The sequence below is a fragment of the Aulostomus chinensis genome, chromosome 6, assembly GCF_037954235.1.
Source record: "Aulostomus chinensis isolate RoL2024-O1b breed Wild chromosome 6, RoL_Achi_v1.0, whole genome shotgun sequence".
Classification (NCBI taxonomy): Eukaryota; Metazoa; Chordata; class Actinopteri; order Syngnathiformes; family Aulostomidae; genus Aulostomus; species Aulostomus chinensis.
The window spans coordinates 4000001-4024163 of record NC_141325.1 but is presented as its reverse complement, the minus strand read 5'-3'; the positions used below and the strand labels follow the sequence as shown (position 1 = coordinate 4024163).

General features: G+C 43.6%; 1 protein-coding gene across 1 annotated transcript in view; it reads right to left on the bottom strand.

The window, feature by feature from the left end:
• arb2a (ARB2 cotranscriptional regulator A) overlaps positions 1-24163 on the bottom strand; it is a 151919-nt gene that overhangs the window by 72204 nt on the left and 55552 nt on the right. The window contains exons 7-8 of the mRNA XM_086205916.1: positions 15748-15960; positions 5483-5602 (exon numbers count right to left, since the gene is read on the bottom strand). Of these exons, the coding sequence (XP_086062042.1) occupies positions 5483-5602; positions 15748-15960 (333 nt within the window). The remainder of the gene's footprint in view (positions 1-5482; positions 5603-15747; positions 15961-24163) is intronic.

Below are 24163 nucleotides of genomic sequence, written 5' to 3'. Positions count from 1 at the left end.
CACTGTTGCAGCAATAACATCCACAAGGAGTGAAGAAATCCTCCAAATCTGTCTGTCTCACCTCAAACATCTCTTCCCACAGCTGACACCTAACCACAACACACACTCACTTAACGCGCGTGCGAACACACACACACACACACACACACACACACGCACGCACACACACACACACGTTCACAAAACCAAATATGACTGAGAGAAATCGAGCTATATTCATTATAGATTGAAGCAGATGGCACTATATAGAAAGTGCAAAAAAGATATTTGGCAAGCATGTTCATCATCTATGTGGCATGTTCACAGGGTACACTTAAATCTGTAATCATGTTTTTGAGGGGCTGTTGTGGCGGCTGGCTGGTTGGCACCCACACATTTGCGTACTGGGAGACAGATGCATTCTTACATAAGACCTTATATAATGCTGCCCTGTCCTACCCAATAAGAGTGCTCCTTTTTCACTCCCTGAGCGGGAAGGTTAGCTCTGGTTAGACAACCCTTCCTCAACACAACCACCGCTTACACTCACAAGTCCATCCCCAACGCCTGGCAATGAAGGAAGATGAAAAGACAGGCCTGAGTGGAGGGAGAGATGGATCTTTCCGTCTGCTTCTATGCCCTCAGTCCTTTACCTCTCTATCTGGTTCCTTTGGTTGTGAGACTCAGGTGAATAAATACAGAAGTATGACTGGTGGATATAAAAAAAATAAACAACCCCCCCCCCCCCAAAAAAAACTCCAATAACTGCTTTGTGGTTGCATGCCTTTGCCAAAAGGTTGCATTTTACGATCCTATTTGTCCAGACTACGGTAACATAGAGCAGGCTTATTCAACAAAAGGTGTAATAAAAGTTTGATAATTATAAGTTCATTAAAAGCTTTTTTTTCCCCTTTGATAAGATAAAACTCAATATTCCTTTAAAGTGTGACTGAAATTACATTGATTAGTTACAAGGTACGTATTTTTGCTGAATATGATGATGGGACATTAAAGTAAACCTTTTTACTGGACATTTGGGTGAAACTTTTTCACATCATTTGCCTGGGAATTCTTGCGTTATGGTCAAAAATCACCACCACAACTAAATAGTTCATCCTTGAGAGCAAGTGAATATTTGTGCCCGGTTTAAAGGTGTTTCTTTATCATGTTCTCAGGGCAAAACACCTGCCATTTGACCGCTATATTAAATGGATCGACATGATCGTCTGTGCCAAATTTGAGAGAATTCCTTTGAGGCATTCCTCAGAATTCGCATTCACAACACATTTGACCGCCAAAATTGTACCAGTTTGTATCAGTTGTATCCTCGAGTCCAAGTGAACAGTCGTACCAAGTTTGATACAATCCATTCACAGTGTTACTCAGGTAAGGCACTCTCATTAATGGGATGTACAGACGGAGGAGCAGTTCAAGGCTGGCCAAAAGGAAGGGAATACAGGAATACTGGTTTCATAACAGAGTAGCAAGATTCGGGTATCATGACCCATCTATCTTTAAAACTACACAGCTGGGAGGGAGAGGCAAGGAGTAAAGCCATGTTAGCAGATGTCAGACGAGACTACAGACACCAAGGGAGACATAGAGGGAAAAGGAGAAGTATTGAGCTGAGATGGATGGATGGAGGGAATGTGAGACAGCTAAAGAGTGATAGCGAGGGTAAAAGGGCGAAAAGAGAGCGTGGCGTCTTCGCCCTCTAGTGCAAGCCTCTCTTTCTCTCTGGCGCTCTCATTCAAAGGCAGTTAGCTAGTCTTTGATGTATCCATAATTAGTCAGTACACACTGTGACATGTTTTAAAAGAAATCAAATTGCAATGAAACACTTGAGCACTCCACACAGGGGCTAACATGCTGCAGAGCAAGGGGAGCAAGCAGGAGAAATTAATGGCGGCCCTTTTTGATGGGCTTGATCAGAAATGTTTTTATTAACTGCAAAGGGGAGTAGTAATTAACCCACAGACAGCTTGTTTTCTCCGGGTCTTCTCATGTGTCGAACAGTTCATCCCGCAAGGCTCTGCTCTCCACTCGTCTGCACACACATACACACACACACACACACACACACACGCACGCGCGCGCGCACACACACACACACACACACACACACACACACACACCGTCCCGCTGGACCAATTTCTCCTCATTTAAGGAGACATAGTGCATGTCTGTCTGAGTGTGTATTTGGACGTGTATGAGTGTGTGCATGTTTGTGTGAGCAAGTGCAAAAACACAAACAACAACTAAGAAATGTAAAGCAGTTGCTAGAGGTATTTCAATACTATATTTTCCTGTCACAACTGAAGCTATAGGACTTTGTTTTAACATGACAGTCACATCTCCTAACTACAGCTTTAATACCGAACACGTCGATGTTTTATTGGGGGATTTTTCCAATGTAAAAATATTACTATATCGCTGTCATTTTGCTAGCATCACCTTACAAATGTTTCATACCGCAAATCAATTCTTCTTTGTCGCTGCTAGCCAGCAGCAGTTGCCAATGGAAGCACAGCACAATTTCCTGCACAAGCTTAGGATACAGTTTTAGAGTGGAAAAGAAGAATAAAAAATGTAACTGTGCTAACTGAGAAGCAACAGAGGCTAATAAATCAAGGCTAGGCTAATAAAGGCAAGGCTAACAGATTATGTGGTCTTAGAGCAAGCACTTTTGACTAGATCCTTTTCAGACCACGAAAATTCAGATTCAGGAGCCAGGCTGTTTGGAATTCCAACCACAGTAACCAGAATCCTTGAAGGCTATGACACAATTAACTCACAGTGAAAGAGTCGAAACAACAATGGCTGCAGCATGACCTCACTGAGGCAGGCTAACAATTGCAGTCACTGCTAATGAGGAGTGCTAAGTAAATTCGGTTATAATGTCTCCTGAAGCAAATTTTGATATAACCCATGTTTAATCACCTCAGGAGGCAGCTGGTAGAACATTTTTTGGGGATGAATTCCCCAAATTGGGCTGGTTTTGATGAGGGTGTTGACAGCAGCTAGTGTGCCTGGCTGTTCGTCTTTCTAGCTGGGACTCGCCGTTTGCCTGCATCCGGGCGGTCATGGCTGAAGGTCTGTGTACAAGTATAGTGACACCGTTCCAGCCCTTTCAACCAGTATTTAAATTATTTGGAACCTGGAGAACTCTAGCTGTCACTTTGCTTTTGCTCATGTGTATATGCGCTATTCTAGATTGCATGTCTGTGAGCGGAAAAGTTTGAGTGCGTTTGGTTAAAAAGCCAAACAGCCTGTATGGAGCTAATTGCCTTGGACAAGTTAATAGACTCTCCCCCTTGGACAAAAAAAAGTTGCTGATAAGTTGGACAAGTTAGCTAATAAGAATTAAGAGCGCATATGTGTGTTTATATTACTTTCGGGTTGAATAGGTGAAGGAATTCTGGCACTAATGGACAACAGAAGCTACGATAGCCTCAAGGGAAAGCTGACTGGCACTAACGAACACTGTCACTTAAAATGGAGACAAGGATCTTTCAACTCTTTTTTGATGTTGTGTTTTCATTCTGCATCTGTTTTATGTGAAGTATTTATATATGCACACTGTATAGGGATGTTTTAAGAGGGTTTTCACATGACAAGGACATTACATAAAAGCACTTTACACACACATACAGAGTCTGACTGAAGGAAACACAGAGAAAGTGAGATAGGTAGAATAGCTTGTCTTCGTCACACAGCCAGAAAGCCCAAGAGATTGTGAGGCTGTCACGGACAAAACACTGCATGAATATTTAGCAGCCAAATTAAAATTACAAAATACTAAACAAAAAAGAGTAGGTGAAAGAAAGAGAAAGAAAATAAAATATTCCTGAAAACACCAGTGGGAAAAGTGTCCACCTTTAATCCCCACTAGCCGTATTCTCACTGTGCCTCCTCCCTCCTAAGAAGAAACAAGAGATATGTCCTCAATAATATGGGACGTGCTGAATCTAGTAGGAAATCCTTCAGATCAAGGAATCAGCAGACTGGCAATGTAGCCCAACTCACGGATCATAGAGAAGCTTGCAAAGACAACACGCACAGTGTGTTACATAGCAGAGCTTAATACGGCGTAGCTCTGTGTAGTAATGATAGCCAAAATGCTAACACGGCTCACAAAGCACGTGTGCAATACACCTGGTAACAAACTTAATTAGCTATATGAAGTGTTTTCTGCAGCAACAGTGTGTTTGTTAATTTAAGTTATTGGGGGGCGGGGGATTATACAATATGGGTGTGCGTTAGATTATGTTACAGCATCGTCAGCATATGCTTATACTGTAGGATAGTAACTTGAATATTTGCAAATTATTTCCGCGTTGTCAATGTAAAGTTTGTGTCAGGATATTTTGGGATAAAAATGTCCAAAATTGTCCAGCATCAATTGCACAGTACAATATTTTGCTTTGTGTGTGTGGGTGGGGTGGGGGTGGGGGGTGGGAAGTGGAAAGTTGAGGGACAGTAAAGAATGTTAGCATGCTTAACACTGGACAAGATACAGGGTGCAGGGGCGTTAGACAACCTACATAAAGTATTAGCTGTTGCAAATTGTTTTTTTCTTTTTTTTTCTTTTTTACAAGCACAACTCAAGCAGCAAGTAACAATCTAGCAAACTTCCCGCATGAACTTCCCCATCATCAACCATGTCTCCTGAATGCTTCTCTGGCTCAGTAAGTATAACTCACCAGAATGGTATTGGCCACATGCATGCTGAGGCCTCGGTATTACATAAGTCTAGTCATTAAAACACCAACAGAGGAGAAGGTGATGATCAATATCTGATGCAGAATTCCACAAGGACATCACCGTAAACCAAAGACTAGAAAATAAAGCATTAACCTCAGGAGCCTCCATATATCCCACAAAAGACACACTGTGGGCCCATTTAGCTGTAGGGTACGGTTATAAAGTCAACAGGTTGGCCAAACTTTTATTTTCGCCCTCCCCTGTGCACCATTAATTCCTTCAAATCCACTTCCCTCCCACCATCTATCAACCTCTCTCTTAAGACGGCGAGATCATGCACGCTCAGCCGCAGATCAAGTTTAACAGTACCACTCCTGCTGTATCCCTGCATTTCTTTATCGTTTCCCCATTTTTGTTCCCACTCTTGATGTGAGGAGGAGGTGGATAAGAAGGATAAGAACGAAGCACACAGTTAGCAGAACCAGTACTTTTTCAAAAAAACAATGCAAATCCTTTTCAATTGTTCCACCATGTTTCACACATGATCACGCCATCTCCCCGAGGTGCCCGGTGTCAGAACTGCTCTGTACGTTAGAACATAGTGTTTGAGAGGAAATATATAGTGCATGCATATTGATGTCTGAATGCCTGTATGGGTGTTTGTGCTGCACGAATTGTCACGATGCACATTTGAGCCTGTCTGAGTGCTGGAATATGTAATTTCCCCTACATTTAGCCTGTTGTGTGTCTTTGTGTCAGTGGGAGGTAGGATGGATAAGCGGAAAACTGAAACACTCACCAGCTCAACGAAAGACAGCCCTCCGTAGCTGTGGGCCATGATGAAGACATTTTTGGCTTTGGCTTTGGACACAAAGTGGTCCCACACGTAAAGCACGTGTTCCTCGGAGGAACCATTTTCCTGCAACAACAACAAAAAAAAGGAAAATCCATACTTAAAAAGGCTAACACCAGAAACTTTTAAGGGTTGAACAAACACACTCAGTGAAGCATCAACAGAGGAGCTCATTGAAATGTAATGCTACAGCATCAAAATCTGCACCTGAGGCCAACCAAAAAGAGAAAGGTTCTTTAAAAAAGCAGCGGTGGCCTGAGGAGATTTCTATAAAGAGCCACACTTCAGTCGATCAATAAGTCTTGCATATTGCAAATGCCCTAAATGTAAAACTCAATAGGCTGGGTGACGCAACGTTTAAATCTTAATTTGTACCCCATTGCTCAATCAATGGCCCATCTATACGGCAGTAGAGGCATAATGGGAAGACACTTGGGGAAGGTCAAAGGAAAAACAACACAGAGGAGATATGCACACATGCAAAACACACAATCAAGCTCATGACTGCACCCCTGCATACACTCACAAATGGCTGACACACATATATTCCCATGTCCATGGACACACACATGAGCAGGAGCGCACACATGTGAGCAGGAGACATGTTTAATTAACCAGAGATGTAAGCAGTTATCCAGGGCTGGGAAGAACAATAGTCAAAGTATAGAGGCGAGAAAAGGGCATCCGTTAATGAACTTGTGACATTGATTAGAAACTTTGATTTCCTATCAAACTGTCTGGTTCACAACAGAAATCAACAACACAATCCCACACTACACGCAGGGAGCCGAGTCGACTGGAAGCACCTGTATCCCACGCTGGATGCAAACACTAGATTCACACACACGCACGCAACCACATCACCCTTAATCAGCATAGAGACCTAAATATATATATATATATATATATATATATATATATATATATATAAAGAGTATCTTGAAATAAACAAACATGTGGCCTATGGAGAATGGAACCTCATCTGTTAATTGAGTGTCAAACTGTGCAATACCACTCCAAAACAAATAATTAGGGATGTGAGGTGGAGGACAGAGGAGGCGTCTTAAGAGACTATCCTTTTAGTTCCCACAAATCTGTTTGTATTGTATAGAGTGCATATTTTCACAGAAAGATAATTACTTCGTGCGGCACTTGATGAGTCCAACACACACACACACACACACACACACACACACACCAGATATTTTTCTTCAACATTAAGGAAGGTAGTTTGTGATTTGATGATTTTTTTTTCTTTTGGCAACGTACGTTTGTGTGTACAAATTTGTGTGCGCTTGTGTGATTTGATGATGTGCTGATGTGTGTTTTACTCGCCGTGTTTGTCTAGAGGTAAATTAACCTGTCAGACTGTTGGTGTTTACTGCGAGATTAGCATGAGAGGGTAGTAGTGTCAGCACCCACCTCCATTCACAGAGTGTGATGCAAGAGCAGGCAACTCTGCTCTTGCCCTGTCCTCCTGCCATCAGTGTGTGTGTGTGTGTGTGTGTGTGTGTGTGTGTGTGTGTGTGTGTGTGTGTGTGTGTGTGTGTGTGTGTATGGAGGGGCTGGCAGTGACAGAGTTGTCTGTCTGAAAGGCTGTGACATCAAAGTCCTTTGAAGTCTCCCTCCTCTCTCCACCGCCATGTCACCCTTCATCTGTGAAGCCCATTTCATTAACCTCCCTCCTTCCCTCCCTCCCTCCCCCCTTGCCTCCCTCTCTTCAACCTTTTCTCCACTGATGCCACTTCTTCACACAGTTTTGTCCACCTCTTCCCTCCCCTTAGTAACCATGCAAATGAACATATCACACTCACTCTTAAAGAACCTGATGTTTTTGTTTATTTATTTCCTACAAAATCTAATCTGTCTGCATCTACGCTGCACGGTTGATGTCTTCATCCCAGCAGGTGAATGCCCCGATTTTTCTGACTCCATCTCCTCACACACTGACACATATTCTTCATCCTCGATATAGCGGCCGAGCACTGAGTGACTACCTGGCGTGGCAGTGTAGTGAATTATCTAAACAGCATTTGCATACTGTTGCAATTATTTCCTGAGGTTAATTAGCTGCAGTGGAGCGCACCGCCCTGCGAGACCAGCTTCCTGTCACACCAGCGCTATCTTACCTTTATTTATTTATTTTCACGCATTTGTGTGTGTTTGCCCGGTTGTGTATGATGTGCGTGCATCTGCCAGCGCTGTCAGAATAGTGTCCCAACTGCACACCTGTTGCCAGTATCCTTCAGCCATGACTGTCAAGGGACACTGAGGATGTATATTGTGTGTGTGTGTGTGTGTGTGTGTGTGTTTACTGAGTACATAGTGATCTATACTGTCCCCCTCAGAGAATATGAAATACAATTCTGCTCCCTAGATAGTCTCAGGACCAGACAGTCTCCAGATGCTGACAGCTTACTATAATCAAAAAGAAATAAAAATGTGCAGAGAGGACAAGAGATAGAAATGGAGAAAGATGGGAAAAGAGAGAGAAAGCATAATCCATACACATTATGGAAGTTATATCTGTCCACCGCAGAGAGAAAGGGAGACAGCAGAGTTTGACAGGTTCTCTCAGCTCTGGACTTCACATTTACACACACAGATACATGCTTATATACATACAAACAGAGCTAATGTGCATTTATTGTCAGTCATCATGAACTCCAGAGCAGACAGCTCCCTAAAGTACAATCGCCTGTAAGCGCTTTCATCACACAGCTTGTGATTAAAGTGATTTATGCCCAGAGATCGGACAGCTCAGTCAGTGCGCCGATGAACGCTGCCAAACACGTCTTTGTGTTTTACACAGGTCCAAGGGTTGTAGTGAGTCAGCTTAGCAAAATGTGGTTTTAGCTATCAAACCCATTCAACAGAATGCTGTTTATGTGTTTTACCTTACGTCACCCTAAAAAACGCTTGACTGGCTGCAACGCAACATTGTGCTTGACTATCTACTCCACTTTTAGTCCTTAAGTGGTTCCAACTGTTACTCCTTTGTTGAGACTATTCGCCTTCCATTGTCCAGTTTCAAGATTCTGAGCTCTTTCCACTACTTAGACAGTTGTATGCACACATGCACATACACGTGCACACACACAAACACACACACACACACACACGCAGGTTCCAGTGCATGCAAACAGATGTAGACGTGAGCACGCGCACAAACTTTTCTTCAAAAGTTGTCCACCGCTATACTCGCAGTGTTTATTCTCTGTAATGAGAAGCAGGGAACGAGGAGAGGGGGAGAGCAGAGGAGTAGGATTCAGCCAGAATAACAGTCCCAACGCCAACACAAACCCAGTGTCTGACCAACACAGGAAACAATGAGTTTAAGAACAACACATAACACACTCTGACAAACAAGCGCTTCAGACCTCCCTGCTCCTCCTCCCCGTGTCATCAAAACCAAACAGACCCAGAGAACTTCTGAGGAAGCAGAAATTTCCAGGCCGTATCAGAGGGAATCCATATCATACTTTTTTACACTCTCAGTGGGAGCAAGCGGTGTCAGGACAGTCAGTGGGTTCACATGTAATGTTGCAAATCGATAAAACTCCATTACACCATTTAACTGGACTACTGTCATTGTTCCAGTATACAAGAACCAGAGCAGAATCAATTTACTGATGAAAATATGCCCACCACTGGAGTGGGAGGTGGCAGTTTGCCCTCTTGGCTGTGATCACACTTCTTTCTGGTTCTCTTTTTGTATCACACGAAGATATCAAGGGACAAGTAGAGTCCCTGTCGAACGATGGAATTGAATTAAAAGACCATCACTCATGACCAGAATTTTAAGATATTTAAATACAGTAAATCATCTTTTTCCAACATCATATTCATTCACTGTCAACGAATCTCCACACAACTTCAGCGGCCACAGAAAATATATACCATACCATGTAATAAAGACATAAAGGAAATTTTGTCACTCACACAGGATCTCACACACACCTAAACACACACACACGGTCTGGGCGGATGACTGACTGACCCACTCCTTCCGTACACCAACCCCCTGGAGCTTCAGTCTTCATATTACAGACAACAATCTTACTTTCATTTGGCTTCATCATTAAATATTAAAAAAGCAAAGCGCAAGATTGCATGTTTGGTATTCACAAAGAGGTTGTTAGAGCAACTTAGTTTGCGTCGGCATGTGTGCATGACGGCGCACGTCTCTGTGCACCTGTTTGCAGTCACAGCTCTCAGTCTCTTTTCCCTTTTAAATTCCCTTAAGTCTCTGTTTCTTTCTTTACTCCTTTTAAGACAGACAGAGAGATGAAGTTAGCTAGAAGCTGTCTTGGAGCTGATGCTAGAGTGGGAGAAAACAAGGTACGGAGCAAATTAGCGGCAGAGATGGGAAAATGACTGTGGCATTGTGGGTAATTAGCAGGTATAGTAGCTTTGGAGGTTTGGGAATATAATGACGTGAGAAAGAGATGAGGAAAAGTGAGAACGAGGTCAAAAGCGTGTGCAAGACTAACTATCGGGGGGTGTGAGAGAGAGACATGTATGTGTAGGTGGGTTATTCGACTTTGCGGTAAGTGGATATACAGTATAAGAAGAGAGAGAGAGAGAGTAGGCATGAGCGAGCAGGAGCTGAAGGAAGAATAAAACTATGGAGTACATGTCATCCTACGTGCAGATTAGCTTGCACAGACTGTATACAATAAAATAGCATGACCTTGGCAGGGTCAGTCTGCTCTGACAATATTTGCCAGGGCATTGTTTCAAATCAATAACTCATTAACAAAGTACAAAGGAAGTTGCTGTGGGTTTGTGAGATTCTTTATTAGAAAAGAGCGGCTGCGGGCCAGAAAGGTCATCGCTGTGACATCTCGGCTAGCCTCACGCTGCCGCCCGGATTGTCAGGTGAAATTACTGCGAGCCATTAATTGACATAAGGCAAAGGAGAGCGGGCAGGCAGACAAGGCTGTGTTTGTTCCAGGATGACCCTGAGGTTCTGTGTGTATTTGTGTGTGTGTGTGTGTGTGTGTGTGTGTGTGTGTGCGTGTGTGTGTGTGTGTGTGTGTGTGTGTGTGTGTCTTTTCGGGTCAGCCTGTATCCACAACAGGATTGTGTGCAGACAGACAGAAAGAGAGAGAGAGAGAGAGAGAGAGAGAGAGGGAGAAAGAGAGAGGGAGAGAAAGCTCAGTGGGTGGGGAGGTGCGAGGGAGGGCAGGATGGATGTGTTTGATGGTTGACCTAACTAGAAGATTGGGAGCAGGGATCTGAGACCAGCTACACTGTTTCTGCCTTGAGCAAACACACAAATACACAGGTATGTGAACACACACAGATGTAATGCAGTCACACATAACACACATCCAGACCGACACTAACAAGCTCAACAGATTCAATCTCATTCCAAATTTTTCTATGTCAAATATCATAGTTAATTCAGGAAGATTGAACGTCGTCACTGTAGAAGACGTGGCTACACATCCACACAGGTCAAAGCTTTTACTCTGCCATCGTCACATGGAAACATACATACATACATAGCATCAAGCTAATTTGCTTCGTGCAGCAGGCAGGTGAGCTGCCCCCGAGCCCTGGCCGCTGAACTCCACTGACCCAGTTCAGAGGTTAATGAAGTCCCTACCTGTCTGCAGATATGCTGAGCCTTACTTCTTGGCACAACCCTAGGTCAAAGGTCAAATAAATCCTGTCTGTATAATTGCTTGCGGGCCAGAGACTGGGGCAACGCGGTGAAGGTGACAAAAGAAAAAAAAAAAAAAGCCAAAACAGCCCCATAGAGAAAAAAAATGTAGCCATGTCGAATACAATTACCTGTGTGTAGTTGTGTGTCCATGTCTTAATGTTTATAATCAGGTCTGTGTGTGTGTGTGTGTGTGTGTGCGTGCGTGTGTGTGTGTGTGCGCCTGTGCATCGTGACTCCTCAGGACATACTGTAGAGAGAACATGTGGAAACAGGACATCATCTGCTAAACACACACAAGGACAAGGGTCTAGGCTGGCCCCTGTAGACAGCTGCAGCTGGGAGTAATAGTTCCGAGAGAGGCCGGGACTAAAAACTCTTCCTTTCAGAAACACACTCTCTCTACAAGAGACTTATTTCCACTCGCTAAGAGAGCATCTTATATCCCTTCTAACCGGAGTGAGTGGTAAATACGATTTAACACAAGAGATTTTAACAATGCCTTGAGTGCAAACACAAGCGCACTGCACTGAAGTGCTACACTTTTCCCACAATATGACGTGATTATGTCAAATGTATACTTGAAAAATAAAGAAGTCATGCATTTGCTGTTGCCCAGTCTCATCGTACACATTTATCATTCTTCAAGCTACACTGAAGCTGATTATAGGAGAGGAAAATGAGCAGAAGGAGTCTCAATCTGCTTCGAAAATGCTATAAGAGCGAGGACCGGTTCTCTCTCTCTCTCTCTCTCTCTCTCTCTCTCTCTTTTAAGAAAATGTACGGTGTGAGATGCAAGAAGGAAAAAAAAAAAGCATAAAGTGAGAAAAGTATCCCGGTCATTTATAAAAATAAGTGGTGCTTAAAGAAAGACGAGGCTCTGGGTTGTTTTTTTTTCGGTCCCCTTTGCTCTTTTTTTCCCCCTTCTTCTTTCTAGGGCCTGCTGGTCTAATCCCAGCCAGCCAGCCTTGGGTGAACTCTTTGGAAGCTTCTTAAGCCTATGAATGTGCCTTTTGTTCCTGCCATTCCTCCGCTTGGCTGACAGAAAATAGCTAACTGGATTACTGCTAAAATTCAGAGTAAAGTGAACTCCCAAACTTCTATATGGCATACCGCTAAGAAAGCACCCCCCTCTACTATCCTCATCAGCATCCCTCCTATCAGACTTTTCTGTCCTTCCATCCCTCCCTCTGTCCTCTCTCATTCCCTCCCTCTTCTATCAAACAGCCCCCTAAACATGGCCCAGTGGTGTGTGATCTGCAGCAGAGGAGAAGAGGGATTAGATAAGGTTGAGAGGTTGCACACTATGAACCCAAGGCTAAAAAGTAAGAATCCTAAAAGCAGTTAAGAGCTTATTAATGTGTGTAAGGAAGCATATTAATCAACTCAACTGATGCCCATGTGACTGGATGTGGTCAAAAAGTAAAAGTAGACTGAAATGCCTTTATTGTATATGTGCAGTTTTTTTGGATGATTCGAATTTATGTATGTTTCAACCGTTAGAGGTTTATATTTGAATATTTGTGTGTGTGTGTGTGTGTGTCTGTGTGTGTGTGTGTGGTTGTGTGAATGGCTGTGTGCAGGTGGTCTAGCAGCTCAGCGGGAGTTAAGAGTGTGAGGTGTGGAGAACAAAAAGGTTTGTATGTGTGTGAATGCGCGTGTCTTGGGTGGGTGCTGTTAAGAAAGAAAAAAAAAAAAAGAAAGAAAGATGAAAACAGCCCTGCTAAAGAAGTTTGATTTGATCCACCACCCACCCGGACTAACAGAAGGACACACACACACACACACACACACACACACGTAAAAACCTTTTTCCTCCTCCTTTACTCTTTTGTCTGCAAGTATGTGCGTGTCTTTGCTGATCTGCGCGTGTGTGTGACAGCTTACTCTTGGGCGGACAGAGGCAGAGCGGCGGAGAGTGAAAGCGGTGCACGAGGAGGCGTGGACGATGGCGGCGAGGTCATACGTGCTAACATCCTGCTGACTTTTGGGTCAAAGATCAAAATTCAAGGGGCAGCAACTCAGAGCCAACCTGTTCACTCATTAATCTTTATCCCGAGTCTTGCAATCCCTGCAAGGACAAGTGTATTAGGCTGGAAAACCACATATACGACACAGATATTTCCCGGTTTGAGAGCGTAATTTTGTTTTGGAAAAATACCCACACAGAATGCTTTTCTTTCCGCTAAATCAATTGTATTATACTTATATATCTACATACATTAAACAGAAAAAAGTTGATCTGAAAATAGCAAGTGTGCTATTTTCTTAAATGTTATCTTTCTTGTCTCGTAAAAAGCCAGGACTTCTGAACTGCGCAGTATTCCAAAGACACACCGCAGCTGCATATTGCCTTTGGCTCGATGCATCTTATCCTATCTGGCATGCATTATGCAAACCAGGGGAAAGCAAGACAAGTTCAATATCAAGATGTGAATAATATTGCACGCTTCCTTGTGGGGTAGGGAAATCTTGGTATTAATAATCACTGCTAAAGTTACCGAGCGCTAAAGATTTTATGCAAGAGGAGGCGGGGAGGGGGAGGAGAGATACTTGCGGAGGAGAAAAGAAGGGAAGTGGAGAGAGAGATCATGACTTCTAGGGCTTGGCGATACGGTCAAAAATAAAAGGACGCCACACCCCAGTTACGATTTTAATCAGTTTCTTTTTTTATGAACAAAGTACAAAGGACAAATATGTTATTATAATGTGGCTGTATATATGGGGACCATATGACGATATGAAACGCTGCCACATCTGTATAATCTTTCTACTTCTTATCATATGAGACTATAGGAAAATTCTGCAAGTGATCTGGGTCTGACAGCGCTGTGTGCTACTCTCAGTTCCACACACACTTTTCCCATTCAGCTGACTGCCTCTGCTTGAGAGGCTGGAATAAATTAGTTGTGCTGCTGTTGCCTTTTAGTTGCTACAAGACAAACAGGACAGCGGTTTAGTCAACGTCAGACTCTGCAAAACCGAACCAGTTCCAGAAGACTGCTGGGGGTGGGGGGGTAGGGGTCAGAACTGTACTGACCAGCGTGACATTTTCATCTTTCAACCTAAACCACAAATAGGAATTTGTTGGTAACAGCAGATTTTGAAGCTCAACTTATTCCCTATGACAGTCTTTGAAGCTGCACCTTTAGAATAGCGCCAGCTCGCATCATAGCCAGCAGGTACCAGCACACGCATGTACACACACGGGCTCTCAGGCCGACTAGAGTTGAGATCCTGAACAAATCCTTATGCAAACACAAAAATGCATTTTGAATTCTAACGTAGTGTAAGATAAGAAATATCAAGGCTGTCTGAGCCACTCAGAGACAGCGGATGAGAGCGGGTGAAACGAAATTACATTACAAGAAATGTTTGCAATGAGCGCAACCTGCCGGTTCATCAGCTGTGTGATGGGGGGATCGTGTGACGGAGTACGATAACCCCACTGCTAATTACCTCTTATTCTAGTGTGTTAAGGTATTGCCAGGGGTTGAAGGGGGGGGGGGGTGCCTGAGTTGACAGCTCACACTCCGCCGGCTAGTCCCACAGCAGCACTAAGTCTTGTCAGACATTAGAGACTGACGTCTTTCACACACACGTATGAGCATACAGGCATTACAATGACGGCGCTGCCATCAACAGAGGTAAGACACAGATAAATGAGGAGGACACACTTGGTATTCCAGGAAAATGCTTCGCTAATCTTGCGCTTAATCTTTAACTTACTGAAGGAGAGCTTTTTAAAAAGTGCCGATCTTCCACAGGCTGTAAATTATGAAAACGTTGGGAAGGGTAAATTAAAAGATTGATGTTCACAATGGATGTTTGTAAAGGGTAACTTCCTTTGTTTGACCACAATGTGCTCCAGACGCACGTGTGTGTGAGTGTGTGTGTGCATCTGTATATGTGTGCGCGATTAGAGGGTGTACGTTTAGTGTCATATGATAAGAATTTTGCAGTGTGTTTGCAGAGTGTGTGTTAGGGAGATAATAATCCCAGTGGTCAACAAGAGTGAAGGGCCAAAGCTGCACTGAACAGCCCACCATCTCAGAGAGAGAGAGAGGGAGCGAGGAGAGAAAGAGAGAGAGGGAAAAAGGGATGAAAAGAGGGAGAGAAGGAGGTAGCCATGTGGTTAACACTTGCTCACTGAGAGGCGACTGGAGCCTGGCCAACCTCTTCACACACAGGCTGACCACACAAGAGCCTCTCTTTCTCCTTCTGCTTCCCATCCTCCCTTCCTCCCTCATTACTTAACATTTCCTTCCCTTGCCTTCTCAGCTAGCCACCTCCCACTCTCCTCCGCTCCCCACCTTCTCGCCTCTTTTGTCTTCAAAAATTGCCAAAAATCCTTCCCATTTTCCCCACCTAGGTCTCCTACCTGTTCCCATGACCTTCTTCTTCGGGCCATGTCCACATTTGATGAATATCTATCTTTTTGTCCCTCCGCCACGCTTCTCCAAACACTTCTTTCCTGCCTTTCTCTCCTCCCTTTCTCCATCTCTGCGTCCCTCCCTCCCTCCCTTCCTCGGAGACTTACCCGTATAGGGATCCGCTCCGTCTCCGTCTCCTTCTGAGGGTTGCGGTACTTCTCATAAAATTCTCTCCTCTTCTTGCCTTCTTTGTCATCCTTGCGTTCCCTCTTTTCAGCAGGTTCATCCGAGGGATCAGTCAGACCGGGCAGAGCCGGCGATGGTTTCTCCACCTCCAGGTAGTTCTCATTTGGGTTGAGCACCATCACGCTGTAGCCCTCCTAAAACAAATACAATACCATGATAAATTAAGTATGGATCTACATGATGCATCACAATGAACTTCATTTGTACATAACTTTTATCAAAAAATAAATAAATACTGTGCCAAACTCCCACATTTGTAATCAAATGCAAAAAACAACATGATAAAATTACAATAATAAGTCTAATTATTGTAATTATTATTTACCTCACCAGGTTATTGAGACAAAAAAAAATCTTTTATTAAAAAGGTCCACACAAAAAAAGTTAACACAAGAAAAACAAACCCAACTATGCCCATAAAATATCCAGTATTTCAGTAACACAAAGTGGAAAATGAAAATGAAATTAAGATGCATAAATGGGTGGAGGTCCTTAAAACAATTTAGTTTAGTTTAGCAACACTGATGAAGAGTACTATTTTCCCAATAATTTAAAATGGACTTTAATTCAAGGTCCTTATGTACATTATTCAAGGAAAAAGCTTTATTAAAAATCAAATCATGGTCTGACTCAAAGGAAGAGTAACTGTGGAATATTGTGGCCAATATTTCTTTATATTTTCATTTTATATATATATATATATATTTATTTTTATTTTTTTAATGTAGGCACAGCCAAATGCAACATTTCACACTGACAAGGAATTGTGTATTTTTCTCATTTCCAGAGAGGCGTTTTTGTTTGTTTGTTTGTTTGCTTTTTTTGTCCGTGAAATTATAGGGTTTTTTTTTTTCAACCCTTATTAATCCTACAAAGTGAAGTTAGCAGAATATCGCATGGTAACTCCAAGCTACAAAAGTTCAGCAACTTTGCGGCTACGTCTGGTGGCTCATGAGCTCAGCAGCGGATTTATAAGAGCAAACGATACCAGAACAACACTTCTAAAAACCCCAAACTGTTAAATGACTGAAGGGAAAAAAAAAATGCAAATCCATCCAGAAAGAAACAGTAGAGAGAGTGACAGAGGAGAGTGTCAGTGCAGGGATAAGCCTGAGAAGTACCGGGGGCATTGGAATTCAATGACGGTGGTTTCAGTCAGTGAATAGCACTTAGTGACTCCAAAGGCCATGTGTCACTTAATATCAAACCCAATCGCTCCCACCATCGCTCAACGCAGGACTCGCACATGTGTCTGTGCACGCACCTGATTTGAACCTTCTCCAGACAAACGACTATAAAAACACCTCGAACTAAAAGGTAAAATTAGAAAGTTTCCACACCACTTACATGATATAAAAAAAGAGAATAAAGAGGAGCTGTATAAAAGAGAGACAGACAGAAGAGAGAGCGGGGACGTGTACGAGGAGAAGAGGAAATTTAGTCGTAACTTTGAGCGACTTCTTCAACTGTGAAGACACTTTAATTAACTGTGTTTATTGTCCCAAGCACTCTGAAACTAAAGCAGGAAATAGATGGATTCCTGCTTCACTTTGGTGGAGCACACACACACACACACACACACACACACACACACACACACACACACGTGCATCAAAAGCCCTATTGAGAATACACACATAAAACACCCCAAGACTGAAATATATGGATGCATGCAATAAAAACACACACACACACACACACACACACACACACACACACACACACACTAAAGAGTATGAAAGATATCAGCGCTGCCAAATAGACCTTTAGGAGATGTGAGACGTCGCTCTGCTTCCTCACTGACTTCTCAAGGCAGCACATATCTCCTCTACTTTAATAAGTGTTAATGCGCTTGTCTTCCGTTGATGTGTGCATGTGTGTGTGTGTGTGTGTGTGTGTGTGTGTGTGTGAGAGAGAGTGTGTGATTATGTGCCTGTCCCTTCTGCGCCCATCCACATCAAACCTGCCACACACCCTTTCCCTTAGCACCTGCCGTGTGTTGACAACGGCAAAATGACGCTTTCTCACTTATTCGGATTATAAAATTAGTCTGAGCCTCGCTCCCTTTTCCTCTCACTGGACATATTCGTAATGCAAAAACTCATAAATAAATACATTTGTTAAAAAAAAATAAATTAAAAAATAAATCAAGTATAAATTAGTCATGATAACATTAAAAAAAAATGCATTCAAAAAATATATATGTTAGCTTAAAATTCAACTAATTAATTTTCACACTCAAGATTTGTTTTCCACTAGATAACAGCATCTATGGGAAGATGAAATATATCTCAGTTTTGTGTTCTACTGAGAGATAAGTGGAGTAATTTAGCGAGTGATTTATATCTGGTATATTACCTGAGTTAGTGAGTGAGCGTGTGTGTGTGTGTGTGAGAGAGAGAGAGAGTGTATATTGTAGAGTGGCAAAAGTAAAAGCTGCAGAGTTAATGGATGAGGATCTATTAGGGAGATTAAATTTAGCCTTCAGACATCACAGATACATTTGCACACAAATACCAGAATTTAAGACGCACAAGAGCACATGCCGACAGATGGATGACCAGATGAAAAAAAAAAAAAAGGGAACAGGAGTGAGTGAGCGAGCGAGGGAGAGACAGAGAGAGATGAAGTCCAAGCAGATCCACACCAGCTTTGTGGCACTGCCCACTGGTGGCAGCCTGATAAAATAACGGACCAGACTAATTCAGCGTACATGGCAAAAACATCAGAGGCTTTAAACTCCATCAATGGTTTAAATAAACAGATATGAAAGAAAATAAGAATAGCAATGAGCTGTGATCAAACGTGACACCGAGGGACAGAGTGACAGGAGGAGCGGGAAGAGTTTTTCCCCTCACATCACATCACTTTGTGTGCATTCCAGCTTCCCCCTAATCCTGGTTCACAAGGCCAAAAGTTAATGGTTTAGCAACACTGCTCCACGTGTTCGGATGCTAACCCTGAGTGGCCTACAACCCTGTTTACTCTCACCCCTCCTGGTCAATAACCCTTCCTGGCCTTCAGCCTTCTGATGCTAACATCAAGTGGCCCAAGTAGCCCGCTTCCTGGCCTTTGGCGTCCTTATGCCAACCCTGAGTGGCCTGGATGTAGCCTCTGGCCTTTGGAGAGGCTAACACACCTAACCAAGCTAATAGTACTCACCCTTTCAGCTGCTCAATCACCCAGAAGGATATTGCTGTAAAGGCGGCCAGTGTTGTCGGCGTGCTATGTCTGGAGGAGCAGGGCCGTCGAGTTCACCTCTACTGGAGAGGTCTAGAACACCGCTCGCCACTTCCTCCTCACGTTCCTCTCTCCAGTGACCAAATATGCAAAAATAAGTCTGAGGCAAGTAGATAAGCATCATTACGTGAGGATTTTTTTGTTTAAATTTGAAATAAAACTTTTGTTGAAAGTAATTCTTGAAATTTGGAAGGTTCAAGTATTAAAACTGGACAAACTGATTAGCAGACGATTAAAAAAAAAATATTTTGGGAAAATAAAAATATTCACATTTGATGGCACAAATCCACACAAGTAATTTCTCCCACAGAGCTCATGATCATCGTCCCAGTCTTGCCGTTGTTTTGTGACAGCTAACTCTTTCTTGCTCCAGAGCCGGGTCATTCAGTCTTCACGCTAACTGTTAAATCAGTCACATACACTGAAGACTACACAGGCTAAATCTGATCTTTGTGTTGTGATGTGCTGTCAAAGTCTGAATCGTAGACAAATGCACATAGCAAACCTTGGGTCACCCTGCTTTTTATACCACTAAATCTCTCTCACACAGATTTCTAACGTTGGGTCGCTTTGCCTTTGTCCCGCACACACATGCTGTCTTAAATAAAACACACAAACGCAGTCCTCTAGCAGTCTTGTCTTTCTGCTGCAGTGTGCAGGCTAAGTCTCTTCCCATGCCCTGTGGGTGCCCCTGTGCCACCACCACACTGAGTCCCTGCCCCGGGGCCAGCGGTCAAGAGGGTCGTCCCGACCCCTCTAAGGGAGGGAAACCCGACCCCCATCACCCTGCTCTGGACGCTCCTTAGCACTCCTTTGTCGGCCTGTCCTGCATCAGATAGCACAACAAAGGCTGTCGCTGCTACGGAAACCGGAGCTTGTCTCATCACTGTGAAGGAACCCTTCCTCCTCCTCCATCATCATCATCATCATCATCATCATCATCATCCCATCTCGACCCACAGAGCATTGTGGATCTCAGAAAAAAACCGCAATCAGGCAAAAAAAAGAAGAAGAAAAGAAACAAGTATAAACCTGCAATATAAATCAAACAAACTGAGCAATATTTGTGATTTATCATTGCAAAACTCAAGTCCCCAACAGCTGTCGTAAGACTATTACCAATAATCTTTGATGGTTAAATTGGATGCACTAAAACTTTGATGGTAACAGATCATTAGTTTCCCTTCTATGTGAATTATTAGCGGATGACGTGTGTCTGTATGTGTGTGTGTGTACAGAGGTGCGAGCCAGAGTAAATAAGATGTCCCTTTAAGACAGCAGCACCTCTATTTTTCCAGTGGCGTTGTAATGAAATGAAATGCGCCTAATGTGCGGGAGTGGGGAGAAAGGCGGCCGGCGTGAGAGGGTGTTTCATCTGTGCGTGCGGAGCTCAGCGAAGCTTTGATGTGAGAGCTCTCATGTAGTGAGCAGGGCTTTGGGCACAAGGAAAAGGACAACACTTGACAGGTACAAAGCACGGCTGATAGTGGTCACGGGTGCATGCAGTGAGGAAAGTGGATGGTATGGTTGTGTGAATTTGAGCTTGTATGCACGGTTTGCTGAATAGGAGCATGTAAATGCTCTTTTTTGCATTGCACTTTAATGCGTTTGTGTGTCAGTGCACTGAGACTCAGGAATCAGCGTGCAGTTTATGAGTGTCCATTAAAATTGGCTCTTGGCTTATTAGATTTCTGTCGGGGGCTGTTTGGATCCGGGCAAGGGGCGCTCCCTTTTCTCAGCAGCCTTCATTCCACTTCCTTGTTTCAGCATTTCCCAGCTCCCGATTCGCTACTAAGGCTTGAGTGACAATAGGGAAAGGGTCACCCAGCATGGCATACCCAATAAGATGAGGAGGAGGGGAGGGATGTCTGCAGGCTGCAGTCAGGTTTGAGATGGGAGCGAGGCACAATGGCTGACCGAAAAGAAAGGCGAAGTTGGAAAATAAGCAAAGCTGAATCATTTCAGTACAAAAAATGCTCACGGGATGAAAAACAGACGGAGAGGTATGAAGTCGCTGAGAGGGACGGTGTACTGTAATAAGTGCACGCTCTCCCTCTCTGTCAGGGCCACCCTGCTTTGTGTGACCTTGTCTGTCTCCGTCTCTACGTGAGCTTTTTCATCCATCCAATCCCCCTCTTTTCCCGCTCTCTCTGCATTTTTTCCCACTCCCCCTCTCCCTGAGGCGGAGATACCACACAGATCGCACAGTACTGTCAGATTAAGTCACAGTGCCCCCTTTCTCATTTCAACACAGCACCAGTCTGAGACACCACCCCCACCCCCCACCCCCCACCCCCCGTACCTTCAGAACACACAGCTATTCGCTAAGAACAGAGGGGCAGGAAAGTACTTACTGTACCACGGGGGCTATGAAAAGACATGTGTGGATCTTAGGGGTGATGTGAGAGGGTATGAGATGGGACTGTCATCAGCCTGTCAGCACAAAATCCATCATCCTCTTGATAACTCTGGATAGTCGGGGTGGGTGGGGGGGGGGGGTCTGCTTGAGAGGACCTCAACTTTACTCAATATCATTATCTCACAGTTTTACATAAAAAGACATAAAAGCTGACAAGGAAAAGAAGGACATAAGACTGAAGTAACAACAGATGCCTGTAAGTTAAGCAGCAGAAATGCCCACATATGAGATATATGAAATACAGGTGTGTGTTTTTGGACCGTCTTCATAAGTCAACATCCAAAGCAATCAAGTGAGCAGCCAACACAGATGTTAACATCGGGAAAGTCAGGAAAACCGCAGCTTCATCTCCTCGTCTGCCCTCTGAGTTAATTTTGAACAAATCGCCCACTGTATCAGGATCTCCTCTCATTAAGAGCGCACATTTAATTAAGTTTCTCTAAATTCAACTTTTCACTTCAAAGTTCAAAGACTATATTTTGATGTTTGCTTCCACTAATGTAGTCGTAAACTAATTTGGTCAAAGTAAAGAAGACGCTGTGGTAATGATGATCTTTTTCTTGATCTTAATGAGCACAAATGGTTTAGGTGAGAATACGAGGCTAACCTTTGGAGCTAGTCAAGTAGTTGTTGCTGTAATAAGCAGCAGAGTTTTTAACCTTGGCATGAATGTCTGGGCTCATTTGGAAATTGTTTATATGTGGAGCTGAATATTTATAAATGAGTTCAAAGTGGAGCAGTGGGGTGGAGGAAGTGAAGAGAATAGCACAGCTTCTGATCCCCGATGCCTCAGCTTCTTTTCATGCTCGCATTTACATTTCTTTCTCTCTGTTTCACTTTCTCTTCCTGTCTCGCTCCTCCCGACCTGTCTATTTTCAGCACCTTGGTGAATGGATAGACATAATGACACTCGCGCAAACTACTTGAGTTACTCTCTCCCCATCGTAACCGTGTGTTTATTTACTGTACTCCACGTCAGTAAATGTGTGACTTTGCTCAGCCACTTTCCGTGCTTGGTGATTGATCAAGAGGAAGCATCCTGGACAGACAATGTCACACACACACACACACACACACACACACACATACATATATACACATACACACAATTACACACACACACATACGCTGACATACACAGACTTTGGAGGGCCTGCTTCATCTGCTCCCAGCACGACACACACAGAGGGAGGTGCAGTGTTGGGGGGTGGGGGTTGCTAGATTGGGGGTGGATGTAGCATTAATCACCGTCCAGGTGGAAATTGTCAGAGCTATTGATTGCGCAAGTAAATGTTACCCAAGTCATTTGTCAACTTTTTTTTTTTTTTTTTTTAAACATAGGAACAGCTTGTCTTGTGCGAGGATGCAACAGTAAATGTGAACTCAGGAAATGTAGAGCACGCGCGATACTGTCTGTGCAATCTTCCAACTTTCACAGTAAAGCATCAAAAAAACAGCCAGCAGTGATGCTTGAGCAGATGATCAAATCATCATATATTAACAAATACTTTTGCTACAGTTTAATATTAAGAGCAAAAAAAACATGTAGTTGCCACATACACAGAAGAGGAAATACAGTAAGCAGGAAGAGCCCACAGAGGGAAAGCTATGGGGAAATAAATACAGGAGGCTTATTCTGATGCCGTTAGCATTTTGATTTATATATTCTATATTGTCTCCCCTAAGCATACACATGTATTTTTAATGAGGGCACAGAGAGATATAGATCATGGAATGATAGGTGCGTCCCTGCCCTCCTGCCTAACTATTTAATGTATAAATCAGGCGGGGGGGGGGGGGGGGAGCAGTGAAGCTACAAAAAAAGAAAGAAGGAAAACAGGAGCTCTGCTGTCCTGAAGAACACTAATAACTGCACGGGAGGAAGGGAGGCCATGGACTGAGAGAGGAAAGAGAGGTCCTAAATAAAGATGATGATTATGATGACGGTGGTGCCTCAAATGTTCGTTCATTGTTCACTCCTGCACGAGACTAAAAGAAGGCAAACTAGTGCATTTAACGCAATCCCGCCAACTCCACGGTCCTGTCGATGAATGTTCCTGCTTCACCATCTGGACAGGTAGTTAGTGTGTTAACACACATGAGCACGCGGTGGGTGTGAGACGTATGGCCATATGTACCGACTGAGCCAGCCAGGGTCAATGGCAGGACACATCTAAACATTGCAGATGCTTGAACACATGTATGCAGCACCGAGCCATCCGCATGGCAGAATAATACACATGCGCACATGTGGGGGGGATATGGTCAATGATAAAAAGACATTTTTACAGTATCTCTGTCTGGTGAAAAGCTAAACAACTTCATGCAGGTGCAGCAGGTGTAGCAAAGTGTGACATAAATCATGCAGATGTGCTGATGGCAGTTATCTGAAGTGTGTTGGTGGATAATGAGACCATGCTGCTGTGTCCAGGGTATTAATCTCAGCCAACATCACAGGAACACTGTGACCTCCATGGGTCAAAGGTCAAAGAGGAATCCCTTCACCCTTGCCCTGTTATTGTGACCTAGGAGGGGGGGCCACGGAGAAAACTGGTGGTCCTGACAACGACGACTGTTGCAATTCATGAGATAATTTTGATATCTGAAATCTGTCAGTTCATTTCTATTTGTGGCGGTATTACACATTGTGAGTGCAATATATACGCGCCCGCGCGCGC